We start from the raw sequence: 27,994 nt of genomic DNA, 5'->3' as shown, positions 1-27,994 counted from the left end.
CCCACGCCCTGTTGTGGTAAAATGCTGTGTTTTGTCTGCCAGTGAGGTCATGTCCCAGTGATTAATTGCTATTTGCTGGAAGGCTTTGCAGCTGAGAAGCAGCAAACGCTCGCTGGATGCGTGAAGGTTCTAAAATGGCCTCAGACATCCATTTCATTACTGTAGTCCTGCCTAGCGACAGCAGATACGGCCATGTATAAAACTATGAGTGATTTTAAACAGCTGGAGAAAAGGAGAACCTGGCATCAAAGGGACTGATATGACACTTCATGGTGCAGGCCACTCATAAGAGGACAAGCTCAGGTCACTGCAGATTCAGACACCCAGTCATAACGCATCTGTGCGTTTCTTCAAAACAACTTCCTTCGAGGGCATTCTGTTGAACATTAGGCAGGCATTAAGTGTATGTTTGCTGTTTTTTGTTGTTTGTAGTGGTTTGCACCAACACCCCCCCCCCCCCCCCCCCCCTCCCCTCCCAGGCATAGATCGGCTCATCTCAAAATGAAAACACTACAGAATTTAGGGAGAGAAGCTATCCAGCGGGGGCGCTGTTGTCACACTGCTGTTGTTCAGCTCCTCTCCTGCCTGTCATCTAAGCATCCACACACACACACACACGCACACGCACACACGCACACACACTCACCAGATTTCAATTTTCAAGACCCCGCATAAGCACCACAGTTTGCAGCATCTGATATCGTTTGTTAAATTTTTCTCTCATGTCCAAAATGTATGAAATGCAAACCAAAGTTTTCTGACATACAAGCTGGGTGCACAGAAAGAGATGTATTATTCTAAATAAATCCCTCCCTTCTCCTGGTAGTTGGCAGTTCGGTGGCAAGTGTAAAACGCAAAAGCTCAGCACAAGTCGAGGGGTTAGAACATCACCAAAATAAATATTTATCTTTTCACCGCAAACAGGTGCAGGTGGGGTACGGGCTGTTCTCTCAGTTAGGAGTCGCTGCTGCCAACATCTGTCCAATTTCTCTACCTCTCTGTCTAATTTAGCTCCCTGTGTCTTTCAGTCTATGCAAGTAATGAAATGGCTGATATGAAACACAGAATCTGTCATCAACAGAAAGGCAGTTGGAGGTGAGGGGCTGTTTGCTTTGTTCCTGACAGCCCTCCCCCAGTCACTGTAGCTGCACAGGTTATGTGCAGCTGTGGACAGGGTCCGCAAGTCAAGCAAATGACTTCATGAATGGAAGTACCTGTCTGAGTGCCTTGGTGTTTTGTTGTGTGTTTGTGAGGACGGCTTTTCATTTGTGTGTTTTCTGCTGGCAAGTTTGAGTGTCCAGCAGGAATGATAATAATCATAATAATAATCATAATTATAATGGTTTGTAAACTGAAAACGGGTGACTGTGGGCTCTCCACCCTCGCCTCCCTTTCTCTCCCTCCCTCTCTCTCTACCACAATCTCACTTTCTGTCTCTCGCACAATCTCCCTCTGTCTCTCTCTCCCACTCTTTCTCTCACAGTCCCTCTCTCCGTGCCTCCCTCCCTCTGTCTCCCCAATCACAATCTCTCCCCGTTCCTTCCCCCCTCTCCCCCCCTCTCCAAATCTCTCTCCCTCCCTCTCTCTCCCCATCTCCCCTACCCTCTCTCCCCCTCTCTCTTCCCCTCCATTCAATATCCATTCATTCTCTCTCTTTCTCTCACCCCCTCTCTAACTCCCCCCTTCTCTCTCCATGGTCTCTCTCCCCCTCTCTCTCTTCCCCTCCATTCAATATCCATTAATTCTTTCTCTTTCTCTCACCCCCTCTCTCACTCCCCCCTTCTCTCTCCATGGTCTCACTCCCCCCTCCTCTCTCCCTCCTTTCGGCTCCTCCTGCAGAGTGGTTCCTGGCTCAGGGAGATGTGATGTTTCCATTGCTCTGGGGGGGCCCTTGGGGGGGGGGGGGGGGTGTGTGCTTTGAGCCTCCACCAGCCTGTTCACCTCCCTCTGCCCACAGAGGAGCCAGGCGGGGCCCCAGCAGGGGGGGGCCCACAGTGTGCCCACCACGTGGCATCCTGGCTCCTCCATCTCTCTAGTGACAGCTGATTATTAGTCACGGATACACAAGTCAACTGTTGGCTATTAAGCCCTTTTGCCCTGCACTGGGGGTTATTTTTAGTCTCCAGTGAATCAAAGGAGAATATATTTGTTGAAAAATATACAATTGTGACAGGAAACAAGTGCTTTGTAAGCAGGATGGTAGCAAAGACAGAATAATGCCATATGGCATTGGAAGAGTGAATTTACCTCTTGGATGTTTGTCGGTTTTTACGGCCAAAATATTTTCAGCACATCTGGTCACAAGACACCTAAACATAAATGCTTGTCCACTGCCACAACTTGTTTAAATTTTTGTATTTGTTGTTCTGTATTTCAGTTGTTTCTGCAGGTTTTATTTATTTATTTATTTATTTATTTTTACCCCCATAAGACAACATGTCAAAGCTTCCTATAGTTTTGGACTCACATTCAAACTTAACCCCATAGCACCAGCACCTTTGGACTGCTGAACTCAGACATTCAGTGATCCAGCAACCAAACTATTAGTGGAAGTAATAAATGATTTGTTCTGGTTCCATTGCAAAGCGAAAACTCGTAAAATCAAGTAAGTCGAGTAGTTTGGTCTGTTAACAAGCACCCCCTGCACTCATCTACAGTTAGCGTGACACGTTGGACAATAGCATCTTTTTGCCAACTCATTCGCATTGCTAGAGGCAATTCTAGCTGTACTGACATGGATTTGGGGGAGTATGAACAGCAGATGAGGAAGTATGAACTCAAGGGTAATGTGATCATGCATTGGCCATAATAGACAACTGTTAGCTTTAGCTAATGATGCTTGGTATGCTTGCATTGGGGCTGTAGCTGTAGCTAAGTTTTCCCAAACTGTTTCCGTTAGGGCAGTGCTATAGTGAGCATCCTGGCTCATAGTGGCATGCTTTGTTAGAATTCATACCACTTGAGTGTTGAAATCCTCATGCAACAAGAGATTACATACTTTGCAGTACAGCCAACTTACAAGAGTGAATGATTACATGTTTAGGTGTGTGTACCACAGTGTGTCACATTTATTTTTCATTGTGATATCAATGCTAAACCATTTTTTCTGAAGACGATTTATTAAAAATTAAAAACTGAAATCTCTCATTTATACAAGTATTCAGACCCTTTGCTGTGGCACTCCAAATTGTGGTCAGGTGCATCCTGTTTGCTTCAGTTATCCTTGAGATGTGTCTAGAACTTGTTTGGAGTCTACCTGTGGCAAATTGCATTGATTGGACATTGTTTAGAAAGGCACACACCTTTGTATATACACATATCCACAATTCACAATTCAGGACAAAAACCAAGCCATGAAGTCTCTGCAGATCTTGAGATAAAATTGTGGCAAGGCATAGTTCAGGTCAATGGTATAAAAGCAGTTCTAAAGCTTTGAGTGTTCCCAGAAGTACACTGGCTTCAATAATTGTGAAAATGAATACATCAAAATAGATTATGTTTCAACAAGACAACGACCCCAAACACATGAGTAAGCGAGGAACATCTTGGTTCCAGACAAAAAGGATTGGGGTAATGGAGTGGCCACCTCAATCCCCTGACCTCAACCCCATTGAAAACTTCTTGGGTGGCATTAAAAATTCACTGGAAGTGTGGAATGTAGATGTGCATCCTGGGCTGAAATACCTGTTTCTAGTTGCCAGGTTGACTCGACGCAAAGTAGATGCATAGCAGTTATGAAAAACAATTGTTATGCAACTAAATATTAGTTCAGTAATTTAAAGTGAGGTTAAATCTTGAAAAAATCTGTTTATACAGTAATGTTTGAGTTTGAAGAGAGAACTGTCGACACTGCCATTCTTTTTTGAACAGATGAATGTTCCTTTTCTTTGCTTCCTGTAAAAGAATAACGCAGACTTGATAAAATTTGTTAATGCTTTGATTTGGAAGTTAATGTGTAATGTTTCCACTACATTTGAAATATGGAACTAAAAGCTATTAAAAAATTGTTGCATTTTATTCACTTTTTTAACGTACTGCTATTTATTTGAACACAACTGTATGTATTTGCCATCCAGTATATTGTATGTATTTGGACACTGTGTGCTGGGTGCAAATTCTCACCAGTGTGTTAATGGCTGGACGTATTCTTTTGATGGCTCATGCAGTCCAGAAATCTTAAAGGGCCGAATGTGTGGAAACAGACCTTTTGTTCTCCCTCTGCGGATACCTAATTGTTTAATTCCTGCCTGGCTTTGTTGTGGAGGTCTGTTAAATTAGTTCTCCCTGTTTTTCTTTTTCCTTTTTCGCTCTTTACAAGGAGAGCTTGCATCTGGAGCCTTGAACGGGACAGCTTACGAAACACAACATTTTCACTCCTCCAGCCCTTGGCATGCAGAGAGCAGTGGCTTCCTTTTAAATATAGATTTTTTATTTATATATTTACATTTTTTTTGCATATTGCATCAAAGGTAAGAAGGCAGACCAAAGCCTGGGAGAATTAGCCCTCTGAATTTGTGCCTCATTTACAAAACAAAATGATACTTTACATCAAAGACGTTTGGCGCATCCTAATTAGCGAGCTGCATCCCCCCCTGAATTCCCCCTCTCGCCTCTTCTCGTTTTATCCTCCTGCATGGGTTATCTGGGAAGGTGTGCGAACAGCAGGGTCCGCTCAAACCTGAAGGGGCGCCTGTGTGTTTGAACGTGTTCTGACTGGAAACCGGTCTCATCGGTCTCATCGGTTTACACCAGGCCCTGGGATTCTCATATCCGGGCCGGCGGCCGGCCCACAGAGCAGACTGCGTCTCGTAGGCGGGAGGGAATCCTCCCTCGGACGCACAAGCGACCTTCGCACGTCAGGCGATGAATTGGAGCCGTCGGTGGTGCGTTCCCAGGCCCGCACAGGAGGACTATGGCCAAAGTCTGACGCACATCTTAGTCTCAGCAGAGGGAATGAGGCCGCCTTTTCCGGTTACGGTTTGGCATATTTCGGAAAAATCGTTACAGGTCATGACTCTAATTGGATGGGAAAAATACCACCGGGGGGAAGGGGGGGTAAGCAAGCTACAGTATTACCAAGTCAAATCTAAGCAGGCTGAGAGCCTGTATGGAACGCTGGTCCCCTGGAGAGGCCTGCCTCAGCGTAAATCCCTCCCGTAAGGTGACTGTGTGCCTCTGTGGAGCGTGAGCTTTTAAAGTTCATGCAGAGTTTCGTCATCAAGCCCGCTGCTCCAGGTGTTTGATAGTCGCACTTCGCTGAACTTCCGGCAGTGTCTCCGGCAGAAAAAGAGAATCATTTTGTTTGTGGTTTTTTTTGGTCTTCATCTTATTATCCGTGGTAGAAGGCTGCCTTCTTTTAACATCAGGACGAGCTGTCGATTCACGGCTACAGTGCTGTCTGTAACGGTGAAAGGTTTTTCAGCGTTGTGACAGCTGGGCTTGGGTAATTGCTGCCATAGAACACGCAGAACGGCACTGGGGCCAATGCACCTGTCACACACAGGGGTGAAAGGTCAAATTGGAGTAACTGCTTTGAATGATTTGTTCCTCTGTGGAGGGTTCCCAAACTATGGTCCAGGGATGACATTCAGCTTGTCAAGCCCAGTACTGGTACTGAAAATATATGGCAAATCATTTCTTTCCTGACTGAGACTTGAGCTATAGCAGAGATCGATACCATGTCTCCATATGGAAACAGGTGGTACATCCTTCATGCAAAGGACTCAGTATATCAATATATTGCAGTGCCTGGGGAATTGTAATTGCTGATGAATGGATCTGCTATCATCTACATTAATAGAAAAGCTTTTGGAGCAAGTGAAGTTACATGTAAGCAAAAACTGCTAGCACATTTTGTTGACTATGTAGATAGCAGAATTAATGCTTAATTATGCTTATTTATCTTTGGTTAGAAAGCTACCATTTTTCTATCCCCAAACTGCTACTAGTTTTTATGCCAGCTGCAGCTTTCCCCACCCTTACCTTTGCAGAATATTCCAGAATTTGAAAGGCTGAAGAGTCCTGTCCTGAATGGTGATTATAGCCCAGCAGGTGCATCCAGATTATTCTGTAATGAGGGAGTGGACTGCATGATTATCAAATTATTAAAAGCCATTACTGTCAAGCAGAAGTAGGTAGAGTAGCCAAAAACCAGAAACTGTACTCAAGTAGGAGTACTGCTACTTTAAAATAATAATTACTAGTAAGAGTAAAAGAAGTCATCCAAAAAACAACTTGCGTAAGAAAGGTTCTACTGAAAAGTACAGAAGTACCGAGTTACTTTAGGCTAATAGTATCTGATTTGATATTCAATAGAACAAGCAAGTGCAATGGCTACAGAAATGCAGATTCCGAGCCTGGTATTGCATACATACAGCAAGATCTTCAACTTCAACTCTCATCATTAAAATTCCCTTATTCTTATTTTGTTTTTGTTATACCCTTTCCTCTCCGAGAGGCTTCGACATATCTTTTTTGTAAATCATAATTCAAAATAAAAATAAAGTTGACCTCCGCTCTTAGGCGGGTGGTGGCGAGAATAAAAAAAGACACACTGAATGAAAAAAATCACTTTCTAACATGAAACATTTGTAACATTTGTTCCTAGTGGTCTCTGCAGTGAAAATGTCTGACAGTACAACATTTTAGGACAAGCATGAAGTGCCTTTTTTTTAGTTTTTTTTAGTTCATGGTAGTTTTGATTGATTGAAGTGCAGCAACAGCGTATTGTTCATTCTTAATACGCGTCTCAAATCATGTGACCTTGACTCATCCACCATACTGGAGGACAAGCTGTCTGTACAGCTGCATGTGTCTTTCCCCAATAAATACTGTATTTACTGATTGTAAATACAGCGATAATCCAGATTTATAATGGTTAATTTCTACATTCTTAATAGTTGCTCAAATCGAGCTGAAGTCATTCTTATGTTTGCCAAAGATTATTAGCCATTGTCCAAGGAAAGAAGAGCAAATGTTGATTTTAATTGTTTATAGGTTTCTAGAAATTTTAGCGAGCCAACTTTACAAGGATTCATCGTACATTTTCTTTCATGGTGATAGATAGAAGTTATAGTTTGCTAATGTTAATAGCAAAATGAAAAAATGCATAACTTCTTACCTTAGCTGCAACTACAGCAATGTTGTCCTTCAGATTTTTTCACCTTTACATTGAGAAATTGAGATTATTAGAGCAGGAATGATTTCTGGTGGGCTTTGTACCAGCATACAACTGATTCCTTATTGTGTGTCTTTGCGAGTCTGTATTTGAGAGGCATGGCACACCTGCATTTTTAAATTCTGTGAGATCAAATCAAACAGAACTTGCACTGCATAAAAATTAGGTTATAATCTAGCAGGAGAAATATAGCTGAATTTAATGGAGTAAAAGTACACTTTTTCCTTTAGAAATATACTTGAGTAAGAGTAAAAAAAACCCTGCTCTGAAACACCTCTTTGAAGTACAATTTATGAAATAACCTTCATTAACCCCTTAAGTCTCACCGGCCCGGGGTTTTTTTTGTATTGAAGGCACAATTTTCAATCACTATGGTAAGGGGATATACCATGAAAGCGTTAAAACCTATTTTAAGATGCCATTGTAGCCACAGCAGTTACTTATTTTGTATGTGGGTGGCAAAACCAGCGTGGGGGGACCTCGCCTTGTCTGCATTTTGGAAATCCATAGACTTCAGTTTCCTTTTCAGGGCCCAGCGAACCAACTGCATAATAATGTCAAATTTTTTTTACAAATTTGCTAACTTGGATAAACATTGATGGAATGTCCATTGTTTTCTTAGAATGTCTCTGGAGGATTTATCTTTGTTGTCCGTTTTGACGTTGCATACTTCTACAAAAGCACTTCAATAATCTGATGATTATTGTATAATAATAAATACAATTTGTGGGAGAACATGAATGCTTGGAAATCTCAAATTTGCTCTTTTCTACTGACGCTAATTCTGAAACAAAATATCAAGGATATGTGGAACACCAACAAGTTTCCTTCAAGGTTGTAAAAGACCTTTAAAAGTATTCAAAGGAGGTAGCACTATTGTGCAGATCCTTCTATGCCTGAGGCACACAGAAAGAGAAAGCAGTTTTACCAAGCGTAGAGTACACCCTCGGTATATTTAAAAGATATACCTAGTATATCTAGTGGTTCTAGTGCAATAGTTACTGGTAAAATGTGATAACAGACTGGAGATTTAAGAAGGCAGTTTACCCAACAATGCTTTAAAAATAAATAATAGCATCGGCATTTTTCTTGATACAGAGAAACCATCCTCCAGAAGTTTAGCAACTTTTTTTTCAACTGCAATGGCAATGAACATAGGCTGAGACCTATAACCATCAACATTTTGAGTCTTTGGCATAACTACTCTATTACATCAGATTACATTAATATTATATTACACTACATTTTGATTAGGAGGCCACAACACTCACGCATAATTATACCTACAGTATGTCCGCAGTACAGGCTGGTAGTCAAAAAACCAACTTGCGGGTTCGGGTATCAGAGTGCTTCTACAGTGCGACAGTTTAATTCACACATTTTCTCAAATCTATGCTGATTTCTGGCCATTTATTTGTTTGTCCATATGCTACATCTAACACTGTATCCTCATTGGCTACTTGGTAAACTATATTCTGAGGCTCCTTCTACCACCTACTGTGGCATTGTGCTCCAGGGTCTCGGATTACATATTGATTAATACTGTCTGACGATTGATTAATACTGTCTGTTGTTACGTGATGACTTTGCATCGGCTCTGGTCATTGCACAAACCGTTATGCACGCACTTTTTAATCTCACAGTATAAAAGTACCCTCTGAAAGTCTGACTGCAAACGGAGGGCTCCTTGGGCAACAGGTGGATAAAACGGACTATCTGAAATTCTTTCAGTGCAGACATATGTAACATTTGGAAGACATAGTTTGACAGGATAATGGGTTCGAGGGGAGTTGGTGTGAGCAGATTGCCATCCTGCGACTTAAGTCCCATCAAGAGCTTTTGGGATCAGAATGTGTCCACTGGGTTTTTTCTGGCTCATTGGAACGCATCATAGGTGTTGAAACATCATTCTACTCTGTCTCATCACCAGAGTCTGGGTCAGGTCTGTGTGCTGCTGAATTTCCTGTTCCAGCTTCAGTGGATCTCCAGTTGTATAAAGAAGTTGCAGAATTCTGAAATTGAGTATGCCTTCTGAGTATATAAATGACAGTAGTTATGAGAGGCTTGCCAGTGTGGACTGCTGTACATTTGAGTGTTGACCAGGATGGCTGGTGTTGGGAAATGGAGGTTTCTTGTCATTAATCCTCTTTCTGACTGGCTGTCAGCAGCCTCGCAGTGATTCACGCCTAAACTGCATCTAACATGTAATTATCAAACCATTCCATTGCGTTTTGGTCGCCGAGCATCACTGTTGAGCGCAATTTCTTTATTCCTTCACAAAAAGGTGCCCTGTGTTACTTAATGTGTTGGAATAGTATAATAGAAATATCCCAGAGCATGCTCATGTTCTATTATCTTGAACGATTTACTGAAAGATTTGCATGCCTGTTATTAGCGACTGATGTGTTATGTAAATGAAATATAAACGTCTGGGAATTCAAGCATGTTTGTGTACGTGTGTGACCTGCATCTGAATGCCAACAGCTAATCGTTGTGTTTTCTTTGTGCATTTGCACATATGGCAGAACCATCTCCTGGCTTATTTGGAAGTTTGAATTGGAGACTGGAGCAGAGTAATTACTCAGTGTAACACTTGAGAGGAAAGCAGACAGCACTTCAGACTAATTCTTTCTGCTCGGTTGTTGCGGAAGCCCTCCTCTTCTGCTCGCACAGGCTATTTGATTGGTCTCCCGGCAGACGGGGCAGCAGGTGCGACTGGAGGACTCCAGCCGCGAAAAGCGTCACTCTGGCGCCAACGTCTTTTAAAAACGGCGGCGGACGACTGGGCCTGACTGCACACTCTAACAGGAAGTGACACTTCCTGTCAGTGTGGGTGTTGAGTTGTGTCTGGGGGCCCTGAGTCAGCAGTTCTGTCCAATAGCCTCTTCCTTTGATTACCTCCCTGTGCAGGGGCCCGGGCATATGCTGTGCTTCTGCGTAATATGCTAATGAGAAAGAAACTGCGCACAAAGGCTAGCACTTTACCTTAACATAAAGTGCTGCTAACATGATGACACCCACCATAATCTAACAGAATGTAGACGTTGGATGAATTCAACTTAAGAAGCATCCTCAAAGCAATGTCAACTTCATTCTTTGGTGCTCCTATTTACATGACTCATCTCATGGACCTGGGTAAAGTGCATGAGATGAGTCATGCAATAAAGTAAATAGTTTGGTTGCAGGGTACTGTGTTATATATCATGTGATGCAAACATATGTGGAATTCAGCAAATGTCTTTGCTGAATTCCACATACGGAGCTCACAAACCATGGTCGAACCAGTGTTTTAACTAACGCCCACATATCCCTGTTCCAGGATGGCCATCCAGGTGGACAAGTTTGACTTTGAGAATATTCCGGAACCGGACGAGGAAAGGGTGCGCTTCACCAACCCTAAGCAACTGGAGGAGGAGCGTCAGCAAGCGCAAGGCTGTGAGATCAACAGCAAGCTGGGCATCTGCTGGCAAATCATATCCTTTCCCAGAATCCCCCCCGGCCCATCCCAGAGCCTCAGTCATTAGCAGAACGCTGCTCCTATTTAGCAACTGCACTGTGGCTTCATGTCACCCAAACACATTACATAAATCACATTCTTAAATTACATAGCATCTCTAAGGAAATGCTAACTAGTGCTAACTAGACCTGCATTTTTGATGGTCAGCAAAAGTAACTTTTTTAGGGCCTGGTTACGTTCATGGCTTGGCCTTATTTTATAGCAGAATGATACTGCCTTTTTGACACATGCTTGACGTGAGTTGGCATAGATGGAAAAAGCACAGGAAAAAAGCAATTTTGAAAATTGGTTGGGGGGGAAAAAACGAAATTGTAATTGTGTGCTTCATTACCTTTATGCAAATTATACACCGCAGGCAAAGATGATTGGTTCAACTTTGATTACTGTTATTTTGATCTGACTGCAGGTGCATTTAACAGATTAACTAGATACAGAGTTATTTACAACAAATCAAAAGGCACCTGATTTCTCCATAATAGGTAGACGGTTGTCGCAATAACAGTAGCTAAGGTTCCCCTACAAATTCTATATTCTGCCAGGAGATGGGCTCCTCCTGCCATAGCATGGTAGGAAATGAAGGCCGGAGGAACGATAGGTGAATGTCCTGGTAATGAGAATCAGTGAAATTCATGATGATTGATGTCTTCCTTTCCTGTAGCTGGGGGGCGTTGGGGTCCATGGCAAAAACAGCACCACCCCTTTTTCCTGCTCTGCCTCTAGTTGTCCTGATGTCGGGCTGTCTCTGAAAACCCATTCCTTATTTTCCATTCTATAGGAGGTGCGGTTCGATTCTCACTTTAATTGCTTTCACTTTAATCCCGGTTTTCTTCTATTGCCATTTCGGAAATACAGGAGCTGAACTGTGGGCCTCTTCCATCCCTAGACATTTTGGCCCTCTGTCAAGCCCAAAACGCTGACCTGTAGAGGAACTGTGCCAGAAGAGTTTATTTACTCTGCGCCTGGGTAACTGTGCCAAAGGACTTCATTTATTGCCCAGGCAGACCCCCAGGGGGTCGCTCAGTCAGACAGGTCTCCATTACAAGATATGGAAGATATGGGAACTTGCTGTTCCTCCGTCACGGTCACCGAGAGTACCCCAGTGCACTGTCATGAACTCCAGACATCATCTAGGACTTCTGGGAGCTCTAGCGTCCCAATTTAAAACACAATGCGTTGAGGGTAATAATACAGCGTGCTGAATCTTGATGGATGGAGCTCCTTTTGGAATTTTATTTTCATTCTTTATGAAAAAACAAGCTGGCTTTAGGACGCGGTGCTTTTTGAGTCAAACGGTTGCCCTCCTATTAATCAATTTGACTTTCCAAGGCTGCAATTTGAATTTAGTTTGAGTACGTGGAAGCGTACTTTGATTTTAGAATGAATCTGCTATCCAGGTTTGTTTTTGGCCCTAGAACGGCGATCGCAATAAGACATCATGCATCTCATTCAGGAGCCAAAACAGGAAAGTATAAGCGGTTTACAGTTTTTCATAATACCTGTTCACATTGAATAAAAATACAGCATCAGCCATAAGGATATGCTACATGCTACATGCTAACCGCATTGCTGAGGCTCCTTCCTCACTTTTACTACCCTTGTGAATAATTTACTTGATGAAAGCAACATTTTTTCCACCACATGCCAGAACCTTAAGGCAGTCTTTTTCCACCTGAATTTACCTCCCTTTGGATATTAAGGCCACAAAACAGGTTCAAGTTACAGAACTGATCAATTTTTCCCCAAATTCACCTGCACTTAGTTTGACCACGGTTATAGTGGAAAACAATTTGCGGGCAGTATTTATGAGTGACCAGGGCCTGATGTTTGCGAGGTGTTAATTGAAAATTTAGCTTTTATTGAACAAGTAGATTATCTCCTACATTTTTACTTGGCCTCTACGGCCGTACATCAGCAGAATTGATATTTGCATGCTTGTTTTCCTATTATAAGCAGTGCTTCTGGGCCACTAAACGGGCCTTCCTGTAATCAATTGGAGATGGATCGGCTCGGTCTTGATTATCGTATGGTTAATCAGTGCAGAGGCCTCATTTTATCCTTAGGTCGCAGAGCTTAACAGGGACTGCGAGAGAAATCGATGTACAGTCAGCGTCTTTTGTGTTTTTTTAGTGTTGCAGAAGTAAATCAGGCTGTCACACGGCATCTGCCTCAGACATCTGGATCCTGTCCACAAGTGGGCAGAGGGAGGGAACAGATGGGCGGCCATGTTTGCTGATACATGCCATGCATTAGCGGAGGCGGAAGGTGTGCGCGTCCACCGAGCTGCTCCTCACTCAGCGCTCCTTTATTTTCTTACCCTTTTAACGGCCGCAAGCATTGAAGGCGCTTGTCGGCTGATACGGACCTTCTCTATATCTCTCTCCATCTTTTCAGATTGACAGAGATGTATTTTATTGAGAGATGTATTTTATTTGTGTATTGAGATTATTTGTACTGCAATGTTCTGTGCACACTTTTTCACCAAAGCTAAAATATGTTCATCAACTATTTTTAAGTGAAATGTTTGCATTTGCTAGAAGCCCCAAAAGACTTAATTAAATTGATCAGCCCTAACTGGAACATCAGCCTGCTCTCCATCAAGGTGTATCAGAACAGATCTCAAGGTATTAAATGAGCCTCAAACCATCATGCTGCCACCAGATATGCAGTAGATATGGATGGATCAGGAGGGTTGTTTCTCCTGAATAATTGTCCTACTGACCCCAATGGAAAAATGAATTATTCAGGAGAAACAACCCTTGAAGTGATCCATCCATATCTGCTGCATATCTGACAACATCATGATGGTTTGAGGCTCATTTGATACCTTGGACCCTTTATGACTTTAACCAACAAATGTGTTCTATACTGTTTTAGCTTAATTTACAGCTGAATCTAAAAAAGAGCAAAATTATGCACATTTTTTTAGTTATCCGCAACACGGCGACACCAAAATCAGTAGTGGGCGAGCCCATTGCCATTGTAGTAGACCTGCAAAATGGCATTGAGATTGGTTTTGAAACGGCAGAGATATTGAGGTTCAGAATTTGGTATTTTGTCAGTACTGTCCTCTAGAGATAAGGAAGCCTGCCCAGGTCCGGCAGCCACCCCTGCTGCAGCATTAGGGTCTCAAACATTCGGGCGGGACACCTTGGTACGTTATCTTCGGTTTTTCATCTGGAAGGGGTCAGGCTAGTACTTTTTCACAGGATTTTTTTTTATGATACAAAATGCCTGTGAAATATCATGAGTTTTAACTCTCATAGCAACATGACTGACTGAAAATTCAGCTTGCGGACAGGGCTCTCTCTGAGGAAATGAATGGAAAGGCAATAACAGACAAATTATTTGTTATTTAGAACTTCTATGAAGATGTTGGGGAGGAAGTGCAATTAATTATTCAATTCAATCCAGTTTTATTTGTATTTTTACAGAAGACTGTCTCAAAGACGATTTGCAGAGTAGCAGAAGCAGTGTAGCACATTATTCATCCACTTGCATTGAAGCTATTGCACTAATCATATTTTTTCATGTATTAAGCTTAATACAGCGAAAGCCTTGTATCGGTAGACAAGTTTGCCATTGCCAGTGATAGCCAGTGTGAAGGTGTCTGACAGTATAGACCCACACGGAACACTTCCCATTTAAAAAAATAGTTTTTAAAATAATTACAGCACCTCGTAAAAGGCAGCTCAGAATCCCAGCGTTTAAAGGTGACTTGGGTATCTGTCTGGACAGCTGCCATAAGAAAAAATTTCCATCATCATCTAAGAATCAATAGCTTTCAATCTAAGCTTAATGTTAATAAAAAAAGGAGATGGGGAACGCTTTTTGAGAGAGCACTTCCTGTAAACTGTAAAATGTTTACTGTGCCTAAAGAATTGTTCCCATGTTTTAAACTTTTTGGGAGGATTATCTTGTCATTATGTTGCAAATGGTGTAAAAAGAATTCTTTTGAATTCAAAAACCATGCCAACAATGCTTCATTCCCTGGCAGTGGTGTACAGAATTGTGAGGCTGATGGTTTTCTTGTACAGTGCTATGGGAATTGAGCTTTCCCAGTAGCCGTTTGGCTATCCATTAGCGCAGGGTAAGGCTGGTGCCTCCTCCACTGCTCTTGCTGACAGCCTCCCCGGCCCCCTCCTCCTGCATCAGACAGCTCCTGTTTCTGCTTCACTGCAGCTCCTAACGCAACGGGCAAATGCCGCTGAGGACAGCCGCAAACTCACCTGTCTGCTTTCCAATAGAAATGTTATTTATGCTCAACAAACACAAAGCTAAAGCAGTGTTTCTGTTGCTACGACGCCTGGGCCGGTCTTGCGTGCTAAGTCCCCGGGTGTCCTCCAGAAGCGGCAAACTGCCTCCATTGTGTCATTGGTGAGGATGCATCACAGCATGGGTGGGGATAGACAAAGCTCACACTGACATGTGTCAATGTAAAAATAGCCCAGGCCAGAAATAATTGTCGTCAGTATGGGCAGTGAGGCCTGTTTCCCTGTGAGAGAGTTTGCTAGAGTTCATCACTACAACCCCCCCGCCCCCACCCACACACACACACACACACACACACACACACACGCACACACGCACACACGCACACACACACTGCCCACAAGCCTCCAGCCCACCCGGCAAGGGCAGATATGACATCAGCCGAGTCGTATCTCATATGGAGCACCACCAGGAGTCGTGCTCTGAGCGAAGCGGATGGACGGCGGCAGGGCTCCTCAGGCCAGGCCTGCGCTGCGTCCCAGCTGCGCTGCCGTGCCTGTAGCGGCCGCAGACGGTCCCCCTCGTGTCCCACGACTGTGTCACTGTCACCGCCGTATCGCACGTCACTCTCTCCGCTTATAATCAGCACTCCAGAGTGAAATAGCTTAAAACACACCTCAGTGTGGATCACATTGGTGAGCATTATGCAGTGCTTGGGGTGAAAGATTTTAACTCGGGGAAATATTTTTTCGAGATTTCATTGCATGCACTACAGGAAATACATTTTTGCACCTTTCACATATTACAGTGTATATATTTTTAAATGCATTGCTCTGAATTATGTGATAGTATGACCTCATATTGACAATACATTGTAGCGTATATAATTTATATATATGTGTGGTCTCTAGAAGAAAACATGTTTCATGGTTACAGGCTCAAAGCTGTAGTCTTTGTAGAGTAATGAATGATAGATGAATATATACTGTATATGACTAAATGAATATGCATGTCATGTATGGGGTATACAGGAGCGCTGTAAGAGTTGGAGTAGCTGAGGGGATTGGAAGTGATTTTGAGGGCCTTGACAGACAACAGGGGCCTGCAAAAAAAGTTGTAACTTTTATAACTTTTCTGGGGGGATGGGGCCCAATGCAGGATCCTTTCATGGGGCCAAAAATCCTCAGGGTTTTTGAATGACATAGTGGTTGCCTGGTGTCATTTCACTTATAAAAGGAGGTCAGAATATTTGAAAAGCATGAAAGTGCTGGTTTCAATCAGGAAAAGACAGCTACCCATTAGCATCACTGTCTCCTGCCTGACACCGTATCTCCGTGTTCAGATGGGCTTCAAGCCTCGCCAAATAAAAAATAAAAAAGCCCTCTGTTCCAGCAGGTACTGTACCTCTCTAGCTGGAGCACCTGGCGCTGTTACCGGCTGTTTATATGATGAAGGAGGAGAGTGACCCCAGCCCCTTTTCCGCCGGCTCGTGTATAATTCAGCCCCTGGTGTGTTTTCACGGAGATACGCCAGGCTGGAAATCCGCAAAGCCAACGAGCCGAAGCATCTCGCTCGAGGACCAGGGCAGAGGAGCGGGAGCCGGGGTAGTCTGTTCCACCGCGTTCACTCGGGAGAAGATTTTGCCCGCTCAAATAGCTTTATTTATTCTTAATTTGGACAGAGGCAGGCTCCTTCTGTCACTGAATACATCCTGGCGGCCTCTCTTTGAGGCAGGAGCTTCCATTTTGTGACTGTTAAGGATGACTTAAGAACTCAGAAGGTCTGGGGGGATTGACTCATTCACTTTCCGTTTCTTTTCCATGATGTGCGGAATCCCACTTTCATACAAGTCCAAGCATTTGAGAGTCAGCGTGCCTTTTTATTTTCCTTCTAGATTTCTAATATTAGCAAAACATTGCCTCATTGAACACCCTTTTCACAGGTTTAGTGCCAAATCTGGAAATGGATTAGTTTCCCAGAGCTCGGCGCAGAGATGGTCCTCAGCCGTAAAGGAAAGGAGTTATTTTTACGGCCATCTTGTATCAGCATGCTACTAATGACCCTGTTTGGGGATCTTGTTAAGATTGGGATTGTGATGGTTGTTAACGCTGCAGGCTGTTTCTGTTATGTGTGAGTTTCCGGATGATTCCATTGGGGCACTGCTGCAAGCCACTCTGTCATTATGACATAATTTACCAGCTCGCTTGTACAGAGCCGTTTGCACACTATATTCTGTGTTTTTACATGACCTAATATTTGAAATGGTATTATAGTGTAACCTCTGGAATATTTAACTGAAGAAATGCTAATTATCTTATTTTCTTTTTAAGGAAACATGGGTAATATTCTGGTGAGACTACCCTCAGTAATACTTTTGAAAAGATCTTTCAGGCATTTCATGCTGTTACCATCCACAGTGATAACAGCCATTTTATATACAATTTACAATTTTATATATACTGCCCCCCCCAAAGGCATGGTGACAGTAGAGTGTGTTATTTCTGCTAATTAATCCGTGCTATTTGAATTTGAGATCAACGATGAATGTGAGAAAGTAGGCTTACGAATCAGCTTATGCTGTCAGGGTTGGGAAGGAGTACCGGCTGTGACCACCAGGCGGGTGCTTGATTACCTTCACCTGGTAGTCATTAGTATCAGCCAGGTACCTACCTCTGGAGAGTATTTAAGCTCTCATTCCCCTTCAGTCGTTGCTTCGGTGTACACTCACCCAAGCTGATATACGCACACGGTAGACTCTGGTTATTGAGTCAGGTATTGTGCTGGGTTTTGGTTCTTTCTATTCGCAAAAAGAGAATTATTAATATAGGTAAGGAAGGGGTTCTGCTCGCTGGCAGTGTGCCTTACTCGAACACCTTCCTAGGGATTGAGTTTTCTTGGTTTACTTTTATTTTTCGGCTCGTGTGAGTCTGTGGGTACGGGACGGTGTCCCGGGTATGTACTTTTATAAGTTTTTCCGGAGCTGCGACTCCTGGTGTTTTATTTTCTGTGCCTAGTATTTTACACTAGGTTGTACGTTTATTTTGGGTTTCCCCCCCGTTTCGGGGGTTGAGTGCGCACGTTTATGCACTCGTTATTTCTTCGCCCTGGTTTTAATGGGTAGCTTAAATTTTTGAGCCGTTATTTGGGGCTCTTATTTGTGCGGAGCTGTCTCCGATTGTACCCCGGTCTCTGCTATTTCCCCGGGGTCTGGGTGGCGGACACTTTTGGTGTGTTCGCTCATTTAGGATCACCCTTAGTCGCGCTTGGCTCTCCGCATCTCCTCGTTACATATGCTTTGTGATATTACATTACATTTTACAGAAACAGCTGATGAGACCCGTATTTGGCTGGTCTCAGTAGCTATTGAACCAGAGTAGTCGTCATTGGATCCACTATATGGCGCCATTCAGAGGTCAAGTCTTCCTTTCCTCCACTACCACCTTGTCTCCTATCTGCAGGTATGGGGGGAGGAGACAAGTGGAGGGAAGGAGGATACATTTTTTTGAATATTGGCACCCACAAATATTCAGCAATATGTCTGCTCACTGAAGTGCTATGGGGTCGACATAGTCCGATAAAATAAATCAAATATGTTGTTATGCGTGACTTAAATAGCTTACGAGAATGGGAAAAGTTATTTCTATGATATATTGAACAAATTTAGGCATATGTTCATTTTGCGTACAGGTACCCTTTAACCCAGGGGTGTCAAACTCAAATACACAGTGGGCCAAAATTTTAAATTAAACAAAGCCGCGGGCCAACGTTGAACAAATTAACCTTTTAATATGGACCCAAACAAGTTTTGCTTTAACATTGAATATGGAACAAGCAACGCTTATATAACTTCGAATTTCAAATTTTTAAAAAAAACATATCAACGGCATATTAAATAAAATTTAAATAAAAATTGTATGCCTCTTTTCTATTTGCAGCCTTCTGAGGTAAATATCAAAATAAACTTTTTCCACAGGCTAATAAATTTGAAAATAAAATAACAACAATGAATGAATCAACCATTCAGGCCTTGGAGTAGCAAGAAAAAGTGCATAAAGAAAACGTTAATTATTGCTCAGTTTGCGACGCACTGATCTAATCTGATGTGCCCAAGCCAGATACCTGGCATCTTTTCTTGGATGCTAGTTCATCAATGTCTGGGCTCAGGCTCTGAGCTGAGGAAACCCTCAGTATCGAACGAAGGTGTTCATCAGTCAGACGTCTCCTGTGAGATGTTTTCGTCATCTTCATCAAGGAGAAAAGTTGCTCACATAGATAAGTGCTGCCAAACATGGAGAGCAATTGAGCAGCTTGGGTGCGGAGCTGAGGCATTGTGTCAGGGATGAACTGTGGAAACTGTGCGGCGCCAACAGCATCATACTTTGACTTCAGCGTGTCATTACACTGGAGTTCAATCAGCTCCATTTGGAGGTTGGTTGGTGCGTTTTCCATATCAACTGCGAAGGGATTACTAAGCAGTTCAAATCTACATTTCTGTACATCAAAGTCGGCAAATCGCCGGCTAAACTCAGCGCCGAGTACACTGAGTTTTTCAGCAAACTGCGCACACGGCGGTTCCATCAATGTTAAATGCTGGACCCCGACGGCACCAAAAAACAGGCAGATTTCACTGCCATTCCATTGTTTACATTTATGGAGATCGAAAATGGTGACGCAACAATAGCTTTAACTGGTTTACTTCACGCGCTCATACATGGCAGTTGATGGCAGTTCGAACTGTCAAAATTGTGACTGTAGCCAGGTCAATATTTTTGCTGGGTACTCGGTATGTCCAGCCTTATAAGTCCAAAGTCCCTGGTTACTTTTTAATAGTTTCAATGGATTTTGACAATAGACATGTCAGACTTCAATCATGCCCAAAACATAGATATTTTTAAATCCCTGTTAAAAACCCACCTTTTTAGTGAGGCCTTTATGTCAGACATAAATGGGGAATCCAGATGATGTACTTGTATTTCATTTTATTTAATTTAATTTAATTTAATTTAATTTAATTTAATTTAATTTAATTTAATTTAATTTCTTTTTATCTCATTTCATTTTATTTCATTTTATCTTTAATTTTATTGCCTGGTTTTGTTTTGTACAGCACTTTGGTCAACCATGGTTGTTTTAAATGTGCTTTATAAATAAAGTTTATTATTATTAAGTTTATTATTAACGCTCTCGAGCGTGCGTCAAAGTTTAGGTAGCAAATAACAGTGCTGTATCCTTCTGACGTCATTTACATAGCTACAGAACTGTCCGATCACGCCGAATCACTGATAGAAACAGGATGAATTAATGACGATTCAGAAAATGTATAACTTTTAAAGATTTAAATAAATCCTAGGGTGGGATTTTTGCCATTTATGGACGGTACGACAGAAAATTCTGGTGCTGTCGAACTTAATCGAATGCTTTTATTTATATTGTTCGAATGACCAAGTGCCGTTAAAAAGCAAATTGTATGGCTTTGTGCTATTCGCGTATGCTAGCTACATCATGCTGACATCGTCCAGGACCAGTAAAGGCTTAGAACACACTAGCACTTAGTTATTGTAAGTTTGATCACCTCTACTGTGAAGTAAAAAAGTGGACAAATTACGTTTTCTGTGAGAAATATATTGGCGAGCTCACATGCACACACAGCGGTCTACATTTTAAAGCTCCACTTTGCCCTCCCTAAAACAAGACAAACAGGTCTGTCTTTTACATATGTAAACAGATATTCTGCCTCCCACCTGTCCAGAAAAGTTCTGTTTTCTGCCTTTCTTTTCGACATTTTTGGGAAGGGGTAACACGGTGACAGTTGTAGTATGAGGTCGCGGCGTTGTCTGGGAGAGAGGCACGGGGAGGCGGGGTGACCGGGGGCTTTCCTGCCGAAGCACGGATCGCTACTGACAGAGGAGAGGGCATGTCTGGGTCCTGTCCTGATTGACGCGCCAAAACAACAGCAGAGCATTATGGGATATGTAGTATTAGCGGTGAATACGCTGTTCGCTTAATACGCTTAATACCGGCGGGCCAGCTCTAATAGTAATTTGATATTGCCTCGCGGGCCAAATATAATTACACTGCGGGCCAAATTTGGCCCGCGGGCCAGAGTTTGACACCCATGCTTTAACCTGTCATAATGAAGGGCACCTGATCTTGTTTATTCTCCCACTGTCAGAGCGCGGTGTTCAAAAAGGTAGCAGAAAACGGAGGCCGCTTGCTAAACCTTTTCTTCCCCCTGCATCGTCCTGTTCTGAGCCTTTTCCTTAACCAGCTTCCCCACCCGTCTCTACGGCGCCGGGGCGAGGCCAGTGTGGAGGGGGTGCTGAACCAGCTGGTCCTGGAGCATCTGCAGCTGGCACCTCTGCAGTGGGGTAAGTCCCAGTCTGGGGTCACTTTCTTACCTCCCGCCGCTGGAGACCACACCAGCTTCGTTTGAGGTCAAGACCTCGCACTATGGCACAAGCACTGCGGTTCGGTCTATGGTCAGCTGCTGCGTTCGTGTCCTTGGGACTCTTTCTCTTACAGCACCGGCGAACGGTCACCAGCGGGTCGGTGGTCTTGGGGTGCCATGCTGATGTCGCCTCAGTCTGGGTAGCGGAATCGTCCCCTACTCTCGACACCAGGGGTGATGTGCGCACCTCCGTTCTCAGGGAAAGAGCGTTGTATTGGTGAATCTGCCATGTGTTGTCTTCATTCGAAAAAATGACCAGTGTTGCATTTATGGTGCTGGGTCTCAGAGTCTGTTGTATTAGTTTGGGGCTTTAATTAGTCGAGCCTGTCTCCTTCACTTTGAAGAGAGGGTCGTCCATCACGCTGGGCCAGCGCTACTTGCCAGCACTGCCCAGTCTCTCGTATTTCTGTCGACTAAGCTGTGGGATTAAAGCCAAAGCTGAGTCCTGAATTGACCCAGAACTCCCCAGGTGTGATCCTGGTGTAAAGAGCGGCTTCACAGTGTGGCGCAGATCCCAACTCCCACGGAGGGGTGTCGGATTTAAGAGTAGCACTCCAGCTCAGTTGGGCGTTTTCATACGTGATGGCAAAACTACAACGTAGGCGTCGACCATACGTTGGAATGGGAGGTCTGTTGACCGTAGACGAAAACAAGCATCGCTATATTTTTCCAGTGTGATGTCACTGGCCTTTTAAGGATATTGTACAGTTAATATCTGTCTGTGAGAAAGAAGTTGCAAGACTATCATAGCCTCAATTACCTACCTTATCAGAGCCCTTTCCCTACGGGCATGAAAATCATTAGAAAAGGCTGGATGTTTGAAAACCACAATGCCACGGTTAGCTTTATATTAACATGGAGGTAATTAAGGAGATCCATCGAAGTTAGTCAGTGCACTACCTCTTTTGATCCGTATAGAATTGTAATGATTAAACGTGCATACATTTAAATGTCAGGTATATCCATCCATCCTTTTAACTTTTTAATAGTTTTGGATCAGCCAGTTGAACTTTTTTTTTTTTTCAGCTTGCAAAGGAGATAAACGCTTTTCTTTTTTTTCAGAAGTAGCAGAGTCATTTCCTCCTGGCAGTGTGCTCCAGATCGTAATTGAAATTTACGCGGTTACCATTTGTTTAATCAGATTTTAGTTTCACCAGGCTGCCATTGCACTATTAGTTATTATCTTGAAATGTGGAGGTTCAACAGTTTGTCTTGTTCTATTTTGTCTCGCAAAATGCTTTGGAAAACATATTTTTTAATATTATTATTTTTTTATTATTATCTTCTCACATCAAACTGGGCAAAACTGTAAAGTGGAGCACATTCTGAACACATTAGAGGGCGTGAGGACTTCTGACATGTACTCGATGCATTATGTGTGGGAGGTTTCCAAGCACATCTATCAGTGGTGCATCGATTGCGCTCACGCCCCTGACACATCACGCCTTATTTTTGAGCCCAGCATCAGTTACCCAGCATCAGTTACCCAGTATTCCAGGCTTTTATCAATCTCCTGCAGCTTCACACAGTGCTGGACGCTGAAGAGATTACATTGTAATTTGACATGGAGAAGGATTGGTCTGTTGCACTTTGCTGTAGAAGTGATCATGACCTGAGGATGGGCACCCTAGAAGCCATTCATTTGCAGCATACTGCGTACATGCAGTGGCTCTGTCAAGTCTTCACTTACCCTCTTACAAGTGCAGACAGGACATACGGGCTCGGACCTGGCCTGTTCCCAGCTGCAGAGTGGGGCTGAAGCTGGCAGTACTGGGCGTTTTGCCTGTGGAGCTGAAGCAGACAGTACTGGGCATGTTGCCTGTAGAGCTGAAGCAGACAGTGCAGGGTGTGTTGCCTGTAGAGCTGAAGCAGACAGTGTACGGCCTGTTGCCTGTAGAGCTGAAGCAGACAGTGTACGGCCTGTTGCCTGTAGAGCTGAAGCAGACAGTGCAGGGTGTGTTGCCTGTAGAGCTGAAGCAGACAGTGTACGGCCTGTTGCCTGTAGAGCTGAAGCAGACAGTGTACGGCCTGTTGCCTGTAGAGCTGAAGCAGACAGTACTGGGCATGTTGCCTGTAGAGCTGAAGCAGACAGTGTACGGCCTGTTGCCTGTAGAGCTGAAGCAGACAGTGTACGGCCTGTTGCCTGTAGAGCTGAAGCAGACAGTGCAGGGTGTGTTGCCTGTAGAGCTGAAGCTGGCAGTACTGGGCGTGTTGCCTGTAGCGCTGAAGCAAACAGTTTACGGCCTGTTGCATGTAGAGCTGAAGCAGACAGTGCAGGGTGTGTTGCCTGTAGAGCTGAAGCAGACAGTGCAGGGCGTGTTGCCTGTAGAGCTGATGCAGACAGTGCAGGGCGTGTTGCCTGTAGAGCTGATGCAGACAGTGCAGGGCGTGTTGCCTGTAGAGCTGAAGCGGGCCTTTTATTTCTTTGCGCATAAGCATAAACTTGCCTGCTGCTGATACCCCACTGATACTTGCAGTAACATTGCCAGAATTCCCATTAGCCTCTACATATTAGCAAATGCTGCTTGTAGGAAATTATAATATTAATTCTGGCAAAGGCACTGACGCATAGGTAACAACGCTGTAATTACTGCAGTGGTTCGTCTACTTTTGGCAAATGATTTGTGGACTTGGAGTAGAACATATTAGTCATCCTCTGTTGTGTACCAGGACCACTCTGTGGCGTTTCGTGCCTATGATTTTTCCTCTATTTCTCTTTTTCCTCCCATTTCAATTGGGAGTTTGGGTCTATCGCCTAAGATTTGTTTTTTGAGGTCTCCGCCACAGCTATTAGATAAACCCTTAAATGCTTTCAGTCTCACACTGTCACGCTACCAACATAAGGAACTGAGACTGGTTCATGAACATTACAATAAGTTGTCAATTGGCTACATATTGTTGAGAGCAACGTCCTCTGTTTCACCAATTTTGTCATCATTACAGTGAAATGATCAAATTACATTTAGATGATGGGCTTGCTAGCTAATATAATTCAGGGTTGTTGATCATGTCAAGTAACTTCTTAAGATGGTAAGATCTACAATAAGATCTATAACGAGATGTGGCAAATTAGCCAGCAAGTTGATAACTATCTCAGTCAAGAAAAAAGTTTGAAAGTGAATAAGTCTCCAGATGGGTTTGTTAAAAGTAATTTAAGTAGAGAGAGAAGGAAGCAGAGGACAGAAGTGGAAGAGAAAGCACAACTGCCAAGGAAGAGCGGTAAAAAACCGAAACAAAGAAGTGAGAAGTGATGAGGAAATAGATCAGGAGTACACTGGTCCTTGAGGGTCGGCCTACGTACTTGTTATTGTTCCAACCAATGGCCTTGTTTTTAATTTGCTCACAGCTATATACATGACCCTGGTTCAAGCCTGTACTTCAGCACAGTAAAATCATTGGGATACACTTGCAGTCTGCAGCTTTAGCAGGTACTCATACACATGTCAGATAAGATATAATTGAGTCAATTAAATAATTATGATCAGAAGAACCATAGATGGAGGAATAGGTGAAGAGGAGGCACAAGTGAGTGAATGGTCAGAGGAGGAGAGTGGACAGGAAAACATCTCTGGCATCCAACACAGCAGCAGAAGATTTCTTAACGTGACAGTAGACATTATTTATGTTATTACATTTGTAATAGTTGTCCCACTGTCAGGAAGAAGACAACTTCAGTAGTGAAGCTTATTGTTGAAGGATATTATCTCTACAATCATATTTGCACTAATCATGCAACAATAATTAACAATTACAGTGGGCTCCAGAAGTATTGGTAAAAATGAAGAAGGCCGTATATAATAAACAACACAGAGAATATTATGTTCTGGTCAAACATATGGGAAAACGATATATTTTTATTTCAATACATGGCTCATGTTTAAATTATGTATTTTTTTCTGAAAACCATAGGAGTCAAAATTATTGCCACCCCTAACAATTACTGTAAATTTAAATTGGCAATACAATTTTACCTAATCTATCTCTCTGAATGTCTCTGTTAGGAAGTCATAGGTAGATTAGGTGAAAACAACACCCATGTCCCATGTTCTGCAATGGCCTTCTCAGTCTCCAGACTTAAATGCCAACAAAAACCTGAACTGCCTAAACTGAAGTGGGGGGTCCATAAGTGCAAAACCAATGATTACGAATATTTGAAGTTCTGCATGGAGGAATGGTTATCAAATGTGTTCTCTAACTTTATCATAAATTATAGGAAAATACTGATGCCTGTCATCTTTGGCAGGGGTGTATTAAACCAGGGGTGTTTTTCAGAAATAAATAGATTACTTAGCCTAATAAAAAATATTATTTTCTCACGGGTTTAGTCTTCCACTCTAGTGGCAACATGCGCCTTGGCAGCTGTGTCAGGTTGTCTGCCTCCACGCCTTAGTCCAGGTACCTGGCTCGACCAGTAAAGCAGTCCAGGCGAAGGAAGAAGCATGCTTTACTCGATGTGCCAGGAGAGTGCTTACATGTGACCACAAGTTCATGCTCCGAGCGGCAATCATACAGTATGCAGTTTCTTTAAACTTTTATGTCTGTGCCTGCGTGTGTGTGTGTTGGACAAGTGTGCATCTATGTTTGTGTACATCTATAATGGCCAGAAGCATACTTGTAGCTAAAGTGACCTGTTTCATGTTGTGCTGGAACTACCTTGTGACTTTGCATTGACCTCACTGAGAGACTATTTTGTACAGCTGTGTATTGAACCACTTGCCCTACTTGTAAAGAAGCGCTGTGCTTCTTTAATCTGGGCCTCGGGTTTCTACAGAAAACAATACCATTGTTTTTACTTTGTGTGCCAAAGTGTGGTGAGCAGTCTGGCTGACGTCCAAAAATGGCACAAAATAACGGGCGACTGTTGGAGTAGATGGATGCTGAGGTTTGAGTTGAGAAGCAAAATCACCCCCCCCCCTCCCCTCACACACGCATGCACCCGCTCCCTTAACTGTAAAGTGCTTTGACATCTGGAAGGCACCATATAAGCGTGATCCATTTTTATTATTGTTGTTTTTCTTCCAGCCAACTTTTAGGCCTATAAAAACGTGGGCCAACTCGAGCAAAGCGGAGAGCCATTTCACAAACTAGACTGTAAGATGTTGGATATGAAGATAAACCTGCAATCATGCTGCACAGTTGCATTCACACACCTGCAGTTAATCAAAATATAAAGCATACAAGCTGATGAAAGCACCATTTGGTATTTAATTTGGTAGCAAATACAATTGGTATAGTTGCCCAGCTTAGAGAAGAGCTATTTGCGAACCACTCATCACGTTGTGAAATTTTAATGTAGTAATGCTTCGCTATGTTTTCCTAACAGCGAGCTTAAAGACCGTTTTGTTGTTGTCTGACGATTATGTTTGAAATAAACAGAGCAAATTGGTGTGCTTTTAATTGGAGGATTAAGGGTATTTCGATTTTCTGAAGTACACTCGGTAATTAGCTAAGCAATCAGGCGTTTTCAGCCTGGATTTATAAAAGGTAAAGCAAACGGCAGAATTATGGCTGTGTGGCATTGTCCTATCGGCAGTGGCAGGTAGGCAACAACACAAAAAGCCATTTAACAGTTTTTCCTTTGAGTTAGATTTACAAGCACGTGTTAAAGGGTTTATTCTGCGCAGTTCCCCCAAGAAGACCTGACTCACTCAACTCAGTGCTTTGTGATGTTTTAGCAGGCATTTCTCAACCAGTTGGAGGTTACCAATACAGTGTTCAATTTACACAAGCATTGAGTAGCCATGCAACGTGTAAGATTTGTCATCTCATTTGTTGTTGCTTTTCACTTTATTGCTTTAATGCTCTCAATTCTAGGCACTAATTAGCCACTTTATCTCTATTTGTTAAATGTACTGTATTTTCTAGTCTTCATCAGAAATGTACATTGGATTCTGAAATTATATTCCAGTCCTGACCCCATACAGTAGTATGGCTCCATTTTGTCTATTGATCCTTCGTGTTGTTCTCAGAATTTTACCAGGGACCACTGATGTGTGTGCTGTGAAGGCCCTTGCACACTTGAAAAATTTCTGATGGTGTTCTGCACAGAAAGCATTCCAGCTCTTTTTATTATATGTTTGATTGTTTGTAAATTAACTTTCTAGCTCATGATGGTTTTTGTGTTATCAAAACCCCAACCCTTTGGATGGATGGAGTGCCACAACCGCTGCATTCGCCTATCCCTTTATCCCTTCTCCCCACCAGGTTCCCAAGCAACCATAAACTACTGTGCATTACCATAGCAACGAGTGCATTTTTGAACACCCTGTCTGCTTCCAGTGACTCCATTGGTCAGCAGCTTAATCCAAAGTCCTTGCACGGTGAGCCGTATTTCTTTGTTCTCGTATGTTCCTTTGTGGTTTACATGAGCTGAATTGCTCTTTGTCATTATTTGGCAACAGCCAGGAAAAAGAGATTGGTATGGTAACTGTGTTCACTTGGTGGGTAGAGCAGAGCAGGAGCCTAGGAACGTGTTTCAGGAATGGTCTGAACACTGCTGTGTGTGTCGGAGTGGGGAGGTATAGACCATAGGGGATATAGGGAAGTTTGTACAGTGTTTGCACAGTGCGTATGGAAGCCAGTGGAGGGTCAGGAGCAGATAAAATATTTAAAGCACAGAAAAGTAACGACACACATTAATATT

General features: G+C 43.0%; 1 protein-coding gene across 2 annotated transcripts in view; it reads left to right on the top strand.

Moving 5' to 3' along the window:
* trappc9 (trafficking protein particle complex subunit 9) overlaps positions 1–27,994 on the top strand; it is a 324,830-nt gene that overhangs the window by 217,420 nt on the left and 79,416 nt on the right. For both annotated transcript variants that reach the window (XM_061255361.1, XM_061255360.1), the window contains 2 exons: positions 10,497–10,650; positions 21,181–21,271. In XM_061255361.1, coding sequence (XP_061111345.1) covers positions 10,497–10,650; positions 21,181–21,271 — 245 coding nt within the window. The remainder of the gene's footprint in view (positions 1–10,496; positions 10,651–21,180; positions 21,272–27,994) is intronic.

Source organism: Conger conger, chromosome 9 (genome assembly GCF_963514075.1).
Source record: "Conger conger chromosome 9, fConCon1.1, whole genome shotgun sequence".
In the NCBI taxonomy this organism is placed as follows: domain Eukaryota; kingdom Metazoa; phylum Chordata; class Actinopteri; order Anguilliformes; family Congridae; genus Conger; species Conger conger.
This window is presented reverse-complemented; position numbering and strand designations above follow the sequence as displayed.